The sequence below is a fragment of the Apiotrichum porosum genome (genome assembly GCF_003942205.1).
Source record: "Apiotrichum porosum strain DSM 27194 chromosome Unknown scaffold_11, whole genome shotgun sequence".
Lineage (NCBI taxonomy): Eukaryota > Fungi > Basidiomycota > Tremellomycetes > Trichosporonales > Trichosporonaceae > Apiotrichum > Apiotrichum porosum.
Genome location: NW_021167118.1, coordinates 171,784 through 186,087, shown reverse-complemented (window position 1 = coordinate 186,087; position 14,304 = coordinate 171,784). Strand labels below are relative to the sequence as shown.

The 14,304-nt window shown below is 57.6% G+C and overlaps 5 protein-coding genes and 1 non-coding gene across 6 annotated transcripts; 3 read left to right on the top strand and 3 right to left on the bottom strand.

The window, feature by feature from the left end:
- Positions 1–44: 44 nt before the first annotated feature.
- Positions 45–1,656, bottom strand: EHS24_001682 (uncharacterized protein; the record flags this gene model as incomplete). Its single annotated transcript, XM_028617459.1, has 5 exons — positions 45–262; positions 482–1,087; positions 1,130–1,374; positions 1,410–1,460; positions 1,502–1,656. The coding sequence occupies 5 exons, from the start codon at positions 1,654–1,656 to the stop codon at positions 45–47; spliced, it is 1,275 nt and encodes a 424-aa protein (XP_028473922.1).
- Positions 1,657–2,249: 593 nt separating this feature from the next.
- EHS24_001681 (uncharacterized protein) lies at positions 2,250–4,587 on the top strand (the record flags this gene model as incomplete). The annotated part of the gene is made up of 7 exons (XM_028617458.1): positions 2,250–2,800; positions 2,862–2,953; positions 3,001–3,364; positions 3,399–3,471; positions 3,509–3,594; positions 3,640–4,227; positions 4,365–4,587. 7 exons carry the CDS (start codon positions 2,250–2,252, stop codon positions 4,585–4,587), a joined length of 1,977 nt encoding a protein of 658 aa, XP_028473921.1.
- Positions 4,588–6,472: 1,885 nt separating this feature from the next.
- EHS24_001680 (uncharacterized protein) lies at positions 6,473–8,395 on the top strand (the record flags this gene model as incomplete). The annotated part of the gene is made up of 3 exons (XM_028617457.1): positions 6,473–7,086; positions 7,136–8,054; positions 8,105–8,395. The coding sequence occupies 3 exons, from the start codon at positions 6,473–6,475 to the stop codon at positions 8,393–8,395; spliced, it is 1,824 nt and encodes a 607-aa protein (XP_028473920.1).
- A 198-nt stretch (positions 8,396–8,593) lies between these two features.
- On the bottom strand, positions 8,594–8,690 carry EHS24_001679. The gene has a single exon. It is a non-coding gene; the product is annotated as a tRNA-Glu (tRNA).
- Positions 8,691–10,195: 1,505 nt separating this feature from the next.
- On the top strand, positions 10,196–11,557 carry EHS24_001678 (uncharacterized protein; the record flags this gene model as incomplete). The annotated part of the gene is made up of 1 exon (XM_028617456.1): positions 10,196–11,557. One exon carries the CDS (start codon positions 10,196–10,198, stop codon positions 11,555–11,557), a length of 1,362 nt encoding a protein of 453 aa, XP_028473919.1.
- A 379-nt stretch (positions 11,558–11,936) lies between these two features.
- On the bottom strand, positions 11,937–13,619 carry EHS24_001677 (uncharacterized protein; the record flags this gene model as incomplete). The annotated part of the gene is made up of 2 exons (XM_028617455.1): positions 11,937–13,304; positions 13,359–13,619. 2 exons carry the CDS (start codon positions 13,617–13,619, stop codon positions 11,937–11,939), a joined length of 1,629 nt encoding a protein of 542 aa, XP_028473918.1.
- Between the last annotated feature and the right edge of the window lie 685 nt (positions 13,620–14,304).

Below are 14,304 nucleotides of genomic sequence, written 5' to 3'. Positions count from 1 at the left end.
TGAACATTCTTCTACAAAGGGAGCGTATAGTGTCCATGGTTGCACTACATTACTAACGACAGAAGAGAGACAGCCAGCACGACCATTGTGAGACTGGACTCGGCCTTGTGGGCCGCATCACCTGCGGCCTTTGTTGTGACAGTGGGGGCCGCCGTTGAAGCCGATGTTGAGCCTGTGACCTGTGGGGCCTGTGTGGAGCCTGTGGGGGTATCCCACCCGTCGGCCGCGGTCACGGTGGCAGAGTCCTCGAGAACTTGGGAAACTGTCCAGTCATTTAGACCTTGGGCTAGCTGGGCAAACCCAACTTGGAGGGGTTCGTATTGGAATACCGTATACACGTTTCGGAGGAAGGGGATCCCAAGTGAAAAGAAGGGGGTGGCAGAGCTGTCGGCTGTGATATGCGATAGGCACATTGAGTTGTTGTATATGCCTGTGGGGTCTATTGTCGATATCAGGTGGATAGGGTTCACCGAGACCTCACGGCCCGCAATGGTAATGGTCACAGCTGTGGACGAATTGCACGGCACGAGGTAACGTCCATTGTAACGATCCGGGACGCCGTATGTAGGACCTTTGAGATACTGCACAGACCCAGGGATTTGCGCAAATATCTCGGCCGCAGTAGCCGCTGGAACTCGAAAGGCGTCCTCCCCAGGGTTAATGGACGCAATGGTCGGTCCAGCTGGGGTGAAACCCCCAGAGGTCGGTGTGGTCGATGCTGGCAGGGAAATGTTGTGACCGTTTACCACCAGACCCTGCAGTTCGACGTCGAAGTTGCCACTGCTGGGTGCCCAAGAGAAGTTGCCTTGGTAGTAGCTGTTGTTTGTCCCGCCAAACGTGAGTTCGCCCACGTGGCGCCCCGTGAAATCCCAATTACTTGTGTAGATGTAAGGTTCCAAGTTGCCAAAGTAAATCCCCAGCACCGGCTCTGCCCATTGTGTTGACACCGTCTTCATGAAAGATGGAGCCAGAGCGGTGTCGTTTCCGGAACCAAGTGCAAGCAAGCCCGACATCTGGGCAGCGTAGTCAATGGTGAGGTCCTGCAAGTACGTCTGGTTGTCGGTGCTGAATGTTGAGTCCAAGAGTACTGGTGAGTGGTCAGCACGGCCGTATTCACATGTATTCGCACCGAATCCTTGCGATTCCACCGTGTATCCACCCAGCGACAGGACGTCGGTCGAGACCGTCCAATTCAGACCCTCCAGATTGGGCAGCGTCACGTTCCTCTGAGACTTGTATGTCGACGAGTTCTGGGGCATGAAAAACAGATTGTCATCGTAGCCTTGGAGGTCGCTGCCTTGGAAGGTACCCCAGAAGAGAACTGTGTAGTCGAATGACGTATCCAGAGTCAAACCGATTAACTGGGGTGGCGTTCTTGTTGCATCAGCTAAGCCTCGCGAATGACTTACCCAACTGATACGTTCACGGCGAACTTGTTTGAAAAGCCTATATACTGCATCCTGGGCCGTATTAGCAAACCAGCACACACCATGTGTCTCACGTAGCATTATGTGGGGCCTGGGCTTGCTGTCTGACGTTGACGCTTCGATGAGGGAGCAATGGTACACTCAGTGATGCCCCAGGTGCCGCGAACCCAGCAACAAACGTTGCCAAGGTCATGACAGCTACCGCAGCGGCGCGTACACGGAAGAGCATCTTGTTTGGTTCGGTTGCAATGTCGCAGGTTGTCAGTGTTGTGAGCTTGTGAGACTCGTGTTATAGCTCGGTCCAACGTCGTGCCGGGCACGGCCAGCGGGTCAGCCGGTCGAGGATCCCGTGGCCGGTGTGGCCCGTCGCGCCTGGCTCGTTTCAACACCGCTATTTTCGGTCTGTGGTGCGGAGCCCATTCGACTTGGCACACCCGCTGCTGCACTCGCTCCCGTTGCCTTGTGCTTTGCTCGTCACATGCTGCGGCCCCGAGGCAAAAGCAACCTCAATGTGGTACGTACATATGCCCCCCTGAGCCACAGGCACCCGCGCTCGTTATCCGCGTCCGGCGGTCGGTGGATCGGTGGGGGGGTAGTTGGATCCGGTTCGACCCCGTGTGGCATCTGTTCGTCAGGCGATTTTTGCGTTTTACGGAGGCACAATATGTGTGCATAGTTTTGCTTTCATGCCCACTCTGCACGGTTGTGGACGGACATGGGCTGATGCTGTCGGTACCACTTGCTCATCGGAGAGAGGATGTGAGCGACAATGCTACACTCTGGGCCTGTCACATACACACACCCTTCTGATCCAGCGACCCAATGGCGCCTTTGGCACTTCTCATGGCATGGGCAGCTGTGCCCGTGCTAGCGATGGAGCCCAACGTCCTCTTCAACATGACGTTCACCGACATGAACACATTCTACTCGCAGTTCCCCCTCCGCTTCGAGTCCCTCGTCGCGAACATCTCTTGGGGTTGGAACAGCTCCTTCTCCAACTCTTCATGGAACAGTTACGTTCCAGGAATGGTGGGGGAAGGCGAGTCCATGTCCACAATCAATGCCAGTGGGACGGTCACGGCCAATCATCCTAGCCTCTCGTTCACCTTCATTGGCAGCTCAGTCTGGCTTCTGGGAGATTATGAGGATGTGATGCCCGACGCGTGGGCCAATGGGTCCGCGGTTGGCGATCACGTCCCATTGACTCTGGCCATCGATGGCGTCCTCGAACCCACAGCAGCGGGTCCACCAGATGGGCTTTTGGCCTATTCCACTGGGCTCGATAGCGGATACCATATCGCCTACGCACTGCTTCTGGACGACACCACCGTCTTTAAAGGTGTCACTCTGAACTTAGGTGTTCAAACTCAAGCGTGAGCTCATGACACGAGGCCGGCCACTGATAATCTGTCCATCATTTGAGAAAATGAGCAGCACCACCGAATACTGGGTCGTGAACAGCAGTCAGAATGAATTTTTCGTCTCCTCAGGCAACTGGACGGTCCAAGACCACATCGGCGGTGTTGGTGAGTTGATGGGAAACCACTGTGCAGTGCTAAAACCTTAACCCCAGGCGGACAGGACCCAATTCCTTACACATACCTGCTGGGGGACGACGATGCAGGTTCCTCCACTGTTTCGTCTACATCTTTCAGCATTCCACCCAACTCATCGTTCATGATGGTCAATGGTACGATGGGCCCAAACCAATTCATGGCCTCTATCAACCCATCACCCCGGACGCCTTCGGACGACCACAGGGGCGGCCCTATTCTGAATGAAATCTACAATGCGTGGGCTGTCCGTGATGCCGTGCTCTACATGGCCTCGCTGGACCCGCAGAAGGTGTACAACATCACCATCACAAATCTTCGCGATGCGGCGTACAATGTCACGCAAATCGGCGTGCACAGCGTCACGTTCTGGTCTGGTCTCTAGTGAGCAATATTCCAAGCTCCACGCTGACAGTAGCGATACCCCAGGTATCGGAGTCGTTAGTCCGACAGGCCAACCCTTGAGCCCAGGAGCTATTGCTGGCGCCGTCGTGAGTAAACCAGTCTGGGACACGGCTGACGGTAAAGCTTGGCAGTGTAGTCGGTGTCCTTGTCGTCGCCATCCTCACGTACATACTGGCTGTGCGGAGAACCCGCTCCGGGATTCGAAAGCAGTGAGCAGCAGTCGGAACAGAGCGTACTGACCCACCACTTTCCAGGCTCCAGGGAGATAAGTCCAAATTCGAAGTAGAGGAGAAGGGCGAGGCGGCCGACTACACTCCTTATGGTACGGAGCTCGCTCCCTCGCTCTCCAACCAGTCTTCGAAACTGGAGTCTCTCCTCATGTATGTTTCGGCTGCTCGTTTGCGCCCTCCAGTCATTCCCACTCACACGATCACCAGTGACGATGTTGCGATCCCAGCTGGCATACCCCCAGCGGTCCCCGCCCCCCATCTTCCAATCGAGAGGGTGCGGTACGAACAGGAGGAGGACCAAGGTATCCTTGAGCGCGTCGAGTATGTGCCGCCGCGATATAACCCGGAATGGGCGATCGCTTCCAGTGCGGCAGACTCGCAGCAGTCACTTCCTGAGAATGACAGCCACTATGACTATGCTCTCTCACCTGCAACCATCATGAGGAGCTTAGATTCAGGTTCACCTTCAATTGTCACCGATTCCACCAAGTCTCCATCAACCGGATCGCCTGTCAGCCCAGTGACAGAGTCTTCTTGGGCCAACAGCCCGTCGACAAAGGTCGGAGATGTCGAGCCTCCGCTGAACAGGAGCCAGAGTGAGCTCAAAGCACGGTGGGATACGAAGGGTTGGCAGCGGTGATGCGACCTGGGCGTACATAAAGAACAGGACAGTCGCACGAGTGCCTCCTACGTACGGACTACATACATGCATGATGTGAACTGCTGCTGCTTTGGACCATGCCGGGAAGCACCGAAGTCATCAGCAAGACTGGACCGCCTAATGCGACTGGAACAGGAGAGAACTGGACGTGTGTTGCTGGCGCCATTTGCAGGCAGGGCGGCACTTGGCCTTCTGGCGCTCCCTGGGGAGGATTGGCGATCCTGTCAGTCTCATCCAAACCCAACACTCGCACACTTGAGTTTGGTTCATTGGAAGAAGAGGAGGCCAATCCGCCATGTGTCCCATTGTGATTGTTTTGACGGCTCGGTACCGGTCGCTTCCGGCGATCAGGCCTGGCGAGGCTTTACGTTATGGACGTTTAATAACCTTAGTGCGAAACTTACCTGTTGCAGAGGAGGGAGGCTCACGTAAATGGAACCCAAAATGTCTGTAACGACGGCCAACGCCACGATGACGAACCTTCAGACATCGCCCATCCGGTGTCGATGTGGCAGGCCGTCCGCCCCATATACGAAGCACCGGGCTTCACATGGTCGGCATGGCGCATGCGAGGAAGCTGACCCTTTTGTGTGTGAGGGCGGTTTCGAATCTCGGGCACATTTATTGCCCCTTTGTCAGTTACTTAGCGAACATGGTTGCTCTGCTTTGGCTGCAACCCTGCACTCATACTTGCGGTCATTACACGGAGGCAAGCGACGCGTCTCATGACCATCCGCTGTTGTGCCAACATACAGGGACGGAGTTGCTGAGAAGACGATTCGCCTGGCAGTTGCTGCTGAAAGATGGTACTTCATTTGACATTGCGGACAATGCCCTCAGGCTCACACCTTTGCACAGGCCAAGACATTTGCTGCGCTGCAGAACCACCTTCGCCCCCGCGCTCTCGACAAGACGTTGACGACTGTGGTAAGAGAGGTTCACCCTCCTCATAGGCCAGGCGGCATCGACCACGCAAGCCACTCAAGTAAAATCCCATCTGGGCAACAACCTCCGCCCTGCATCGGCCGTCGGCGGTCGTGTCAGCACATGCTACGCCTTCACAAGCTCTCCCATTGTGCTCACCGCTTGAAACAACGCGACGGACCTCGCGTCCACCCTGCCCGGCGCCCCGCCGCAGCACAGTACCTCCGCCCTTCCTGGCGGTACATCTCTCTCCAGGGTGTGTAACACGTCCCGAAACCCTTGCCGGCTGCAGATTCCTTTTGTTCTCTCTCCTCAACGCCTCGTGGTCGACCTACATCGAACAGCACAACGACCCGACCGTTCGGCTCATAACCGAGCGGCCAAGTTCCATCTCACTGACCGACGGCCGCCGCTGAGGTCTGACTGCATCTGAAAGGCCACCTCGTGCCCCGGTTATTAATCAGTTGCGAATGGCGTTGCGAATGGCGTCACGGCAACAAGCCGTACACAATACTCACCATTGATCTCCACGGCGCTCAAGGAGGGCCGTGCGGTCTTCACATGTGGACCTACTGTATGTTTGTATGCACAGGTGCGTGATCAGTGAGCCGCAGCAACGTTTATTCCTGGCGAGGCGGCAAGAGGCAATCAGCGGTACCCGGACATGCCATGTGACATTCGAACAGGCGAGGACGTCACCTAACATGCAAGGTACTCATACTGAGCCACCATGTACCATTGAGGCAGGGGCAGAAGGATCGCTGGAGAGATTGAAATGTTGAGTGATCACCCAAAACGTGGGTCGTGTACCCTGGAAGAAGACCGATTCCCGGCCTTTTTTTTGGCCTGTCATTTCCGCCAACTCCATCTGACATCTGGCGGCCGCATTCTGACAGCGATACCGAGACCTACGTAGGTCACCGGCGCCCGCCTCATTGTGGTGGTTTAACACAGCCCTCGTGAATGGAACGAGAGGAGCAACATCCAGAAACACAGTGTCACTACGCTGGGAACAATGGCCGTGCGTCCAGGGTGACGTGAGCAACCATGTCAGCGGCGTTCTCCATACTGTGCCGGGTGTGTTCGGCGAACAAAAGTGTGAGTATGAACCGGCCCGCAACATGTCACCAGCCGGTCCAGAACAAGCTGGACACGGTAGCATAGCCGGCATACGTGGGATATAACACAGATAATACATAAAGGCCGACCAGCAAAGCACCCCAAGGCATCAACACATACACACACACACACACCACAGCACAAATAACAACAATGACAGTCTTCACCAGCGGCTACACCAGCGGCAACTACGAAGCCTTTGCCCGCTCGCGCAAACCGGCGGGCGTCGACGACAAGACCGCCTGGTTTGTCGGTGCCGGCCTGGCCTCCCTCGCCGGTGCGGCATTCCTCATCCGTGATGGCCACATGGACGGCAAGAAGATCACTATTCTCGAGGAGGGCCGCCTCGTCGGCGGTGCCCTGGACGGCATTGAGGAGCCCGAGCGCGGCTTTGTCATTCGCGGCGGCCGCGAGCTCGAGGACCACTACGAGTGTCTGTGGGACCTGTTCCGCTCCATTCCCTCGCTGGAGGTCGAGGACGCCAGTGTCCTGGACGAGTTCTACTGGCTCAACAAGGACGACCCCAACTACTCGCTCTGCCGTGTGACTGAGAAGCAGGGACAGGATGCTCACACTGGCAAGCTGTTCACCTTGAGTCCCAAGGCTCAAAAGGAGGTGCAGGCTCTGTACCTCACCAACAGGAAGGACGTTGAGAACAAGCGTATCAACGAGGTGTTCACCGACGAGGTCTTCAAGTCCAACTTTTGGATCTACTGGCGCACCATGTTCGCGTTTGAGGAGTGGCATTCGGCACTGGAGATGAAGCTGTGAGTTTAGCTGCTGGGTGCTGGAGTGTCATTCTGACCTGATCTTCAGGTATCTCCACCGCTTCATTCACCACATCGGTGGTATGCCCGACTTCACCGCACTCAAGTTCACAAAGTATAACCAGTACGAGTCGTTTGCGCTTCCTCTGCGCAAGTATCTCATCGACCACGGTGTCCAGTTCCAGTTCTCCACCACTGTCACCGACGTCGACTTTGACATTACCGAGAAGCGCAGGCAGGCGACACGGATTCACTGGAGCGTGACCGACGGCGAGAATAAGGTGCCCGGCGGTGTCGACCTTGGACCCAACGACCTCCTGTTCATGACGATTGGCTCCTTGACTGAGAACTCTGACAATGGCGACCACCACACCCCGGCCAAGCTCAACGAGGGTCCCGCCCCTGCCTGGGACCTCTGGCGCCACATCGCGGCCAAGGACCTCTCTGGCGCATTTGGCCACCCCAACGTCTTTGGCGCGCACATTCCGGAGACCAAGTGGGAGGCTGCGACCGTCACCACACTGGACAAGCGTATTCCCGCCTACATCCAGAAGATCTGCAAGCGCGACCCCTTCTCCGGCAAGGTCGTCACGGGCGGTATCGTCACCGCCAAGGACTCGAAGTGGCTAATGTCGTGGACCGTCAACCGTCAGCCGCACTTCAAGAAGCAGCCCAAGGACCAGATCGTGGTCTGGGTCTACTCGCTCTTTGTCGACACACCGGGCGACTACGTCAAGAAGACCATGTCCGAGTGCACTGGCGAGGAGATTACGCAGGAGTGGCTGTACCACATGGGTGTGCCTGTCGAGGAGATTCCCGAACTGGCCGCGACGGGCGCCAAGACGGTGCCGACCATGATGCCCTACGTGACCTCGTTCTTCATGCCCCGCGAGGCCGGTGACCGTCCAGACGTTATCCCGGAGGGATCGGTCAACTTTGCATTCATCGGCCAGTTTGCAGAGTCAAAGGTAAGTCGGCTCGCTGGTGCTTTAACAATGGATGCTGACGATTCCCTCAGTCGCGCGACTGCATCTTCACCACGGAGTACTCTGTTCGCACGGCTATGGAGAGCACGTACCACCTTCTCGGCATCGAACGCGGTATCCCCGAGGTGTTCAACAGCACATACGATGTTCGCACTGTCATTGCCGCAGCGACATCGCTGCGTGATGGCCAGCCTCTGCACTTGCCCGGACCAGAGTTTGTCAACAAGTTCATCTTCCGTGCTCTGGAGGACAATGTCCTTGGCAGCATCATGGCTCAGGAGGGCCTCATCCCAGACGTGGCCAAGGAGGAGAAGAAGGAGTAAATTGCCGTAGACTATATAGCAAGTAGATGAATATGACAGTCATGACACCATGGACCAGGTCAGGTGTGTCCCCTCCGTCCTGCGGTGTCAGTTGATTCAAACACTCGGCAGGGATAGCTGCGAGAGTCAACAACGCATGATCCCAGCATGTGCTGGGACAAAAATCAAAAGGAGAACCACCTTCTCAGGTTGTTCGTCTTCTCCGCCAGGGAGTTGAACCCTGCTCTACCGCGATATTCCAATTAGGAAACTCCCTATTGAGAGGCGGTTATACTAACCGATATACTAGCGAAGATGCTTATTGATATTTTGGACTCCTCACGCACGTATATAAGGTGTTGTGGTGAAGAATCTGCGCAAGGGAGCAGTCGAGAGAGTACTTTCTTGGTAGCGAGCGTAGCTGTGGCATTGATGTACAGCATTTCATGGAGTCAGAGGCCTGGTTAGAAGCTTATGTGCCCGCTGGACGACACTTTATTGAATGGATTCTGCGATGTATGTGGAGGATATAGAAGAGACAAGCCGTTGTGAGGTGAATGACTGGGCAATAGGCTCGTTGCTGGTTTGGATGGATGACTGACAGAGGGTTCACAGAGTCTTCAAACCTTCAAACTCTCAAACGTCTCTGTTGTAAAACTGTGGCATTTTGGGTTCACCAGGCCCGTCTTGTCGAGTTTGCTTTGATTCCACCACGCTGCACGGAGTATGCGTTTGACAGGGATGTCACATCATCAACGTTGGCTGCGAGAACGTGCCGTGCGTTTTTCCCGGCGGTATGTGGCGGCGCGTTTCGGGCGTTCTGGGGTCGGCGGCCACTGTCCGCCGCCAGGCCTCGGCGGTAATGGATAGCCGCTTCACGCGTCCACGTTGGTCCTCGCCGAGGTCCCTATGCCATAGCGGGGTGGTGGAATGTAACACGGTTGGCCCATGCGCTGACACACAATACAAGCTACCACCTGACTGGCCACATTTGCAGGCAAGGAGAGGCTGTACCCATGCCATACCTGACTGGCCTGACTGGAGTGTCGCGTCAGCTGTCCTTGTGTTTCATTTCCACAGTACACGAAGGCGCCACGGATGCGCAATGGGGTCGTTCCCATTATGACTTCCGCGCGCCACGTCATGTCCACCCCCATCCATGCGGTGCCCCATCCACCAACAGCCGGATTTCCTTGGCATTTTTGGGCCCTTTTTCGCGATAATTGCAGAGGGGCCTACACGTGTCCAACGCCACCGCATCAGCGAGCTCTCGCCTTCACGCTAGCGTGCATAACAATGGACATGGAACAGCGGGGACCTACCCCGAGTGACAAGTATGCATGCGCCCAAACCGGGTCCTCCCCCGTTGTTATCGCTGCGGCGTAGGACATCCGGGTAACAAGAGCCGGCGAAGGGTTCTGATTTCGCGTGATTTGCGGAATGTTCCGCAGTGGCAAACGGATGGTCACGATCCGTGCGTGTGCGAGAAGCAAATGGTGTGCGTCGTGGGTGATGTTGTTGTGAAGTGGCGGCGATGCATGGTACATGCCTCGATGTTACAAGGGGCAACAAGAACGCCAAGCGATCTTCGGTGGTCGCCACCGCGGGTCGTGGATGCGTGTGTGGCGTGGTGGGGCCAGGGTGGGCTGAACAATGCTCTTGTGCATCTCTCGATATGGACGTATGGACGTCCTCCCCACGCGCTTCGCTAGGGCACTGGGCTTGGCCACCCGTATCCCACAGGGAGCGTTACCCGGTAGATTATTTCAGCGATGGTCCGCACAGTCTTCCTCTTAAGCTCACACTCTTCCTCTTTCCAGCATGACTTGGTCACTTCTAACGCCTACTCCCAAACCACACGTTGTGGCAACTTTCAAAGCCAAACCCATCGCCTCCACCACAACTCCCCACATCACCATCAACGCGGACATGTACCCAGACATCATGGACGAGATCCTCGAGCGTGCGGACCACAATGCCCTCCTCCACCTCCGGTCCACCTCACACACCATGCAGGAGCGCGTTGACACGGCATACGCTCAGCACATTGTTATCAGTCCCAGCCCCGCCGGATACATCATCACCAGCCCGCGCGCCATCGTCTCCAGCAGCCCTACCTCTACCTCGCCCACACTTACCGGCACAAGTGAAGGCCGCGTGCCGAGCTTCCGCCCGCGCGATCCAGACGGGTGGGACTACGACCACGCCCCAGACTCTCATCTCTTCGAGCACACCAAGTGCGTCGATTTCATGGGCCGTATTTGCGTCCCGCCCGGTGCGCCCCTCGCTTCTGCACTCGCACACGTCCCCATTGTTCGACTCCGGCCCGGCCGCACCACCAGTGCGGCTGGCTCGGGCGACTTGCCGGTCGCCATTGGCGTGAGGCCCGACACGCAGGTGACCTTTGCGGCGTTTGGCAACGAGCCAGGCTGCGACCCCGGTGCGCAAGTTGGACTCATCGCGTGTGACCGGCGGCTCGTGGTCATCCTGATCTGCGACGCTAGCCCAGGCCACGCACCTTACGGCCAGCTCGAGTGGTTCCCGCATCACGTCAGCCTCGAGGAGGTGGTGGTCATCTTTACTGTTATCGGTGGCGCGCCGCGGCCGCCGGTGACTAACGTGGCCGGCGGGGCAACGACTGGTTCCAGTTCCACTTCCAACGCGACTGAGGATTCCAGCGCCGCGGCGTCGCTTCCCGCAAACGACATTCCACCCTCATCTTCAGACGGGCCCGCGGCCGTAGATGCGCCCGCGGCAGACGTCGCGAATGTGACTCCGGCGACTCTCACACCACCTCCCACGCCGCCTTCGCCTTCGCCCTCTGTGACCCGGCGTGAACCCCTCGGCATCCTCCAGAACCTCGTCAGCATGATCGCCGTGCATGGCCAGCGTGTCAAACACACCATCGTGGGCCTCAAGGCTCTCGATCCCTCGTGGGTCGGCGTCGAGGACCAGACCGACCCAGACGCGCCCACCGCCACCAGGCCCGCCACGCTCGCCGACGTCCATGCCGCGATCCGCTCTGGCATCGCGTCGTTTGACGTCCGTAACGTCCTCGATGCCACCAAGCACAAGCAGCAAGTTCTCGCCAACCTCACCCTCCTGTCGCGGGAGGAGTATGCCCACATGGTTGGCCAGGAGCAGTTTGAGCTTGAGACGGAGGAACAGGACGGCGGTGAGTAGCGAGCGCCCCCATCATCGATCCTTTGGTCAGAACGACTGGTTGACAGCTGCGTGGTAGCCACACCGAGGCCACTGGACCTGTCGAGGTGTATCCACCTGGCGCCGTTTATGCGCCGTGGCCACAGTGGTGATGTGTAGATAGAAAGCACAACGAAATTGATACGACCCCTCTCTGCTGTTCATCAAAAGTTATACTCCATAGTTGTCGCCATACACACGTAGCCTTGTTGTTAATGTTGATGTTAATAGTTGTACCTCGCGAAGACCACGTGCGTTTGCATTGCACTTTCTTCTTCTTCTGACTGCTGCATTACATACGGTACAGTATTCACAATACACTTGCTGCAGGAGGAACACCAGCTCCGCTCACCACAGCGGCCTACTGGCCGGCCACGGGCTTGACAACCAGGCGCATGGAGATTTTGCCGTTGATCGAGGGGCGCATCGTGATGAGGGTGTGCGGGACAATGGTGTACGGCTCGGCAGGGAGTTCAAAGTTGAAGCTGCGCACCAGCACAAACAGCAACACCTTGAGCTCGGCGAGGGCGAAGCGGTAGCCGATACAGTGGTGTGGGCCGGAGAGGAACGTGAGGAGGTTGCCGTACATGCCGGGCACCTGGGTCGAGGGGTTGGTGTCGCGGTCCGGGTTGAACTTGTCTGCGTCGTCGCCCCAGATGTCCTTGGAGCGGTTGAGGGAGATGATGGGCGTGTGGAACATGGTGCCCTTCTTGACGGTGAGGGCCTCGATGGTCGATCCGTCACGGCCAGTGACGGGCGCGGAGAGGGGCACAACGGCGTCCTTGAGAGCAATGCGGTACGAGAGGGCGACGGGGTCGTCGAGGCGCAGGACCTCGTGCACAAACTTCTCCAGGTACGTGAGCGCATTGAGGGCGTCGATGCTGGGCTCGTCCGTGTCAATCGTCATGAGCTCGGCGCGGAGCTTGGCCTGGATGTCCTGGTGGATCGCAAGGCGCCACAGCGCCCACGACATGGCCGTGCTGGTCGTCTCGTGACCCGCAAACATGAGCGTGGTGATCTGGCCCATGACCTCGTCATCGGTCATGCGCTGCTCGGGCTTGAGGTCGGGCGCCATGTTGGCACGCAGGAGACGGGAGAGCATGTCGCGCGTGTCCGTGTCTCCAGCGGCCTCGAGAGCCTTCTTGCGCTCCGCGACGATATCGTGGCCGAGCTTGTCGGTGATGGTGCGGCTATCCTTGATCTTGCGCGTGGCCTTGGTAGGCAGGTTCTTGAATGCCGGGTAGGTGATCTGGAGGAAGTCGAAGATGTTGGCCTGGTTACGAGCTGTCAAGAGATCGGCGTAGCTGGTACCGAGGGCGCTGTCCGACGACGACAGGTCACGAGCGCCAAAGCCAGACACCCCAATAATGTCCAACGTAGCGTGCGAGACGAGCTCGTGCACCTCGACCTCTTGGGGCTTCTTCTCGTCCAGACTAGGTTTGCCCGCCTCGGCAGCGACAGCATCACGTAGCTTGTACGCCACACCGAAGAAGTCGGGAACCATCTCGCGGATAGCCGTGACGCTAAAGGCTGGGTTCAGGACACGCCGCTGACGGCGATGGTTCACAGGGTCGGCAGTGAGGAGACCGTCGCCAAGGATGTCACTGAGGATGCGCTTCGTGCGGTACATTTTGCCAAAGGTGTCAGTGTGCTGGAAGATGTGGCCGAGGGCGACGGGGTCATTGAGGGAAATGTGCTGGGCACCGAGAGCGTAGCGGTAGCGCATCACCTGTCTGGGTCAGATATCGCGGAGCAAAAGCGGTGCGACGTGCGGAGGGCTCACCTTGCCATACTTCTCAAACCACTCGGTCTGCACGTCGCCCGTGTTCTTGCCCATGATCTCCTTCTGGTTACCCCACAGCAGGTTGGTGGGCTCGGGACCAGGGAGGTTACGACCCGAGAAGCGGAGGAGCTGGAGGGGGTAGAGATAGAGGTATGCGAGGCCCGCAATCACGGCGAGACCGCCGGCAAGACCGGCGAAGAGGATGGCCGAGTTGCGAGCGATGGAGACGAGCACCTCGACATACGGCTGGGACGTCGTCATGGTGTGCAGGTGTATGACGGGAGCGTCAAGGATGAGTGGGAAGCACGCTATGAAGCGCTGTTATATACCGTAGGTCGTTGGGATGTCCAAAAGCAACACGGACACGCGTGTACCGAATGCAACAGGTGGAACTCGCCGCCAGTTGGGCGTGTCGGTTATGTCACCCCTGTCATCGCCGGCCATTCACTGGATCACTGGATCTCCGCGCACATGTTAGACTCATTTTGGCCACAGCGCACAGCCGCGCACACCACGCACAGAAGCGATCGGAACCGACTAGACACCCCCCTTTTGCTCTCACCCATATCTACATGCATACTGTAGACAGACGCATCGCGCAGCACCAGCGGCCAGCGGCGCCATGTGGGCTTGCAATGCATTTTTGGGTTCTTGCGGCACACTGTGATGGTGCCTGAGGGAATATGACGATTGCGTCCGGCCGGTCCCTTTGGGGCCAACCAGCCGGCGACATCGACCGTGATGACTCTAGTACTCTAGACTCTCTCGTGGTGTCCAGCAGGACTGTTTTGCTACGCCTCTCGTCCCCACGGCCCCTGTTCCTCTCACACTCATGGCCACCCCATTTCAGCACCATGGGTGCGTCAGTTGTGAACGTTGGCCAAGGCCAAACCTGACGGCGGCTTTCGGCGTCTCAGGGGGGTGCACGCATTCCTGCATTCCGTAC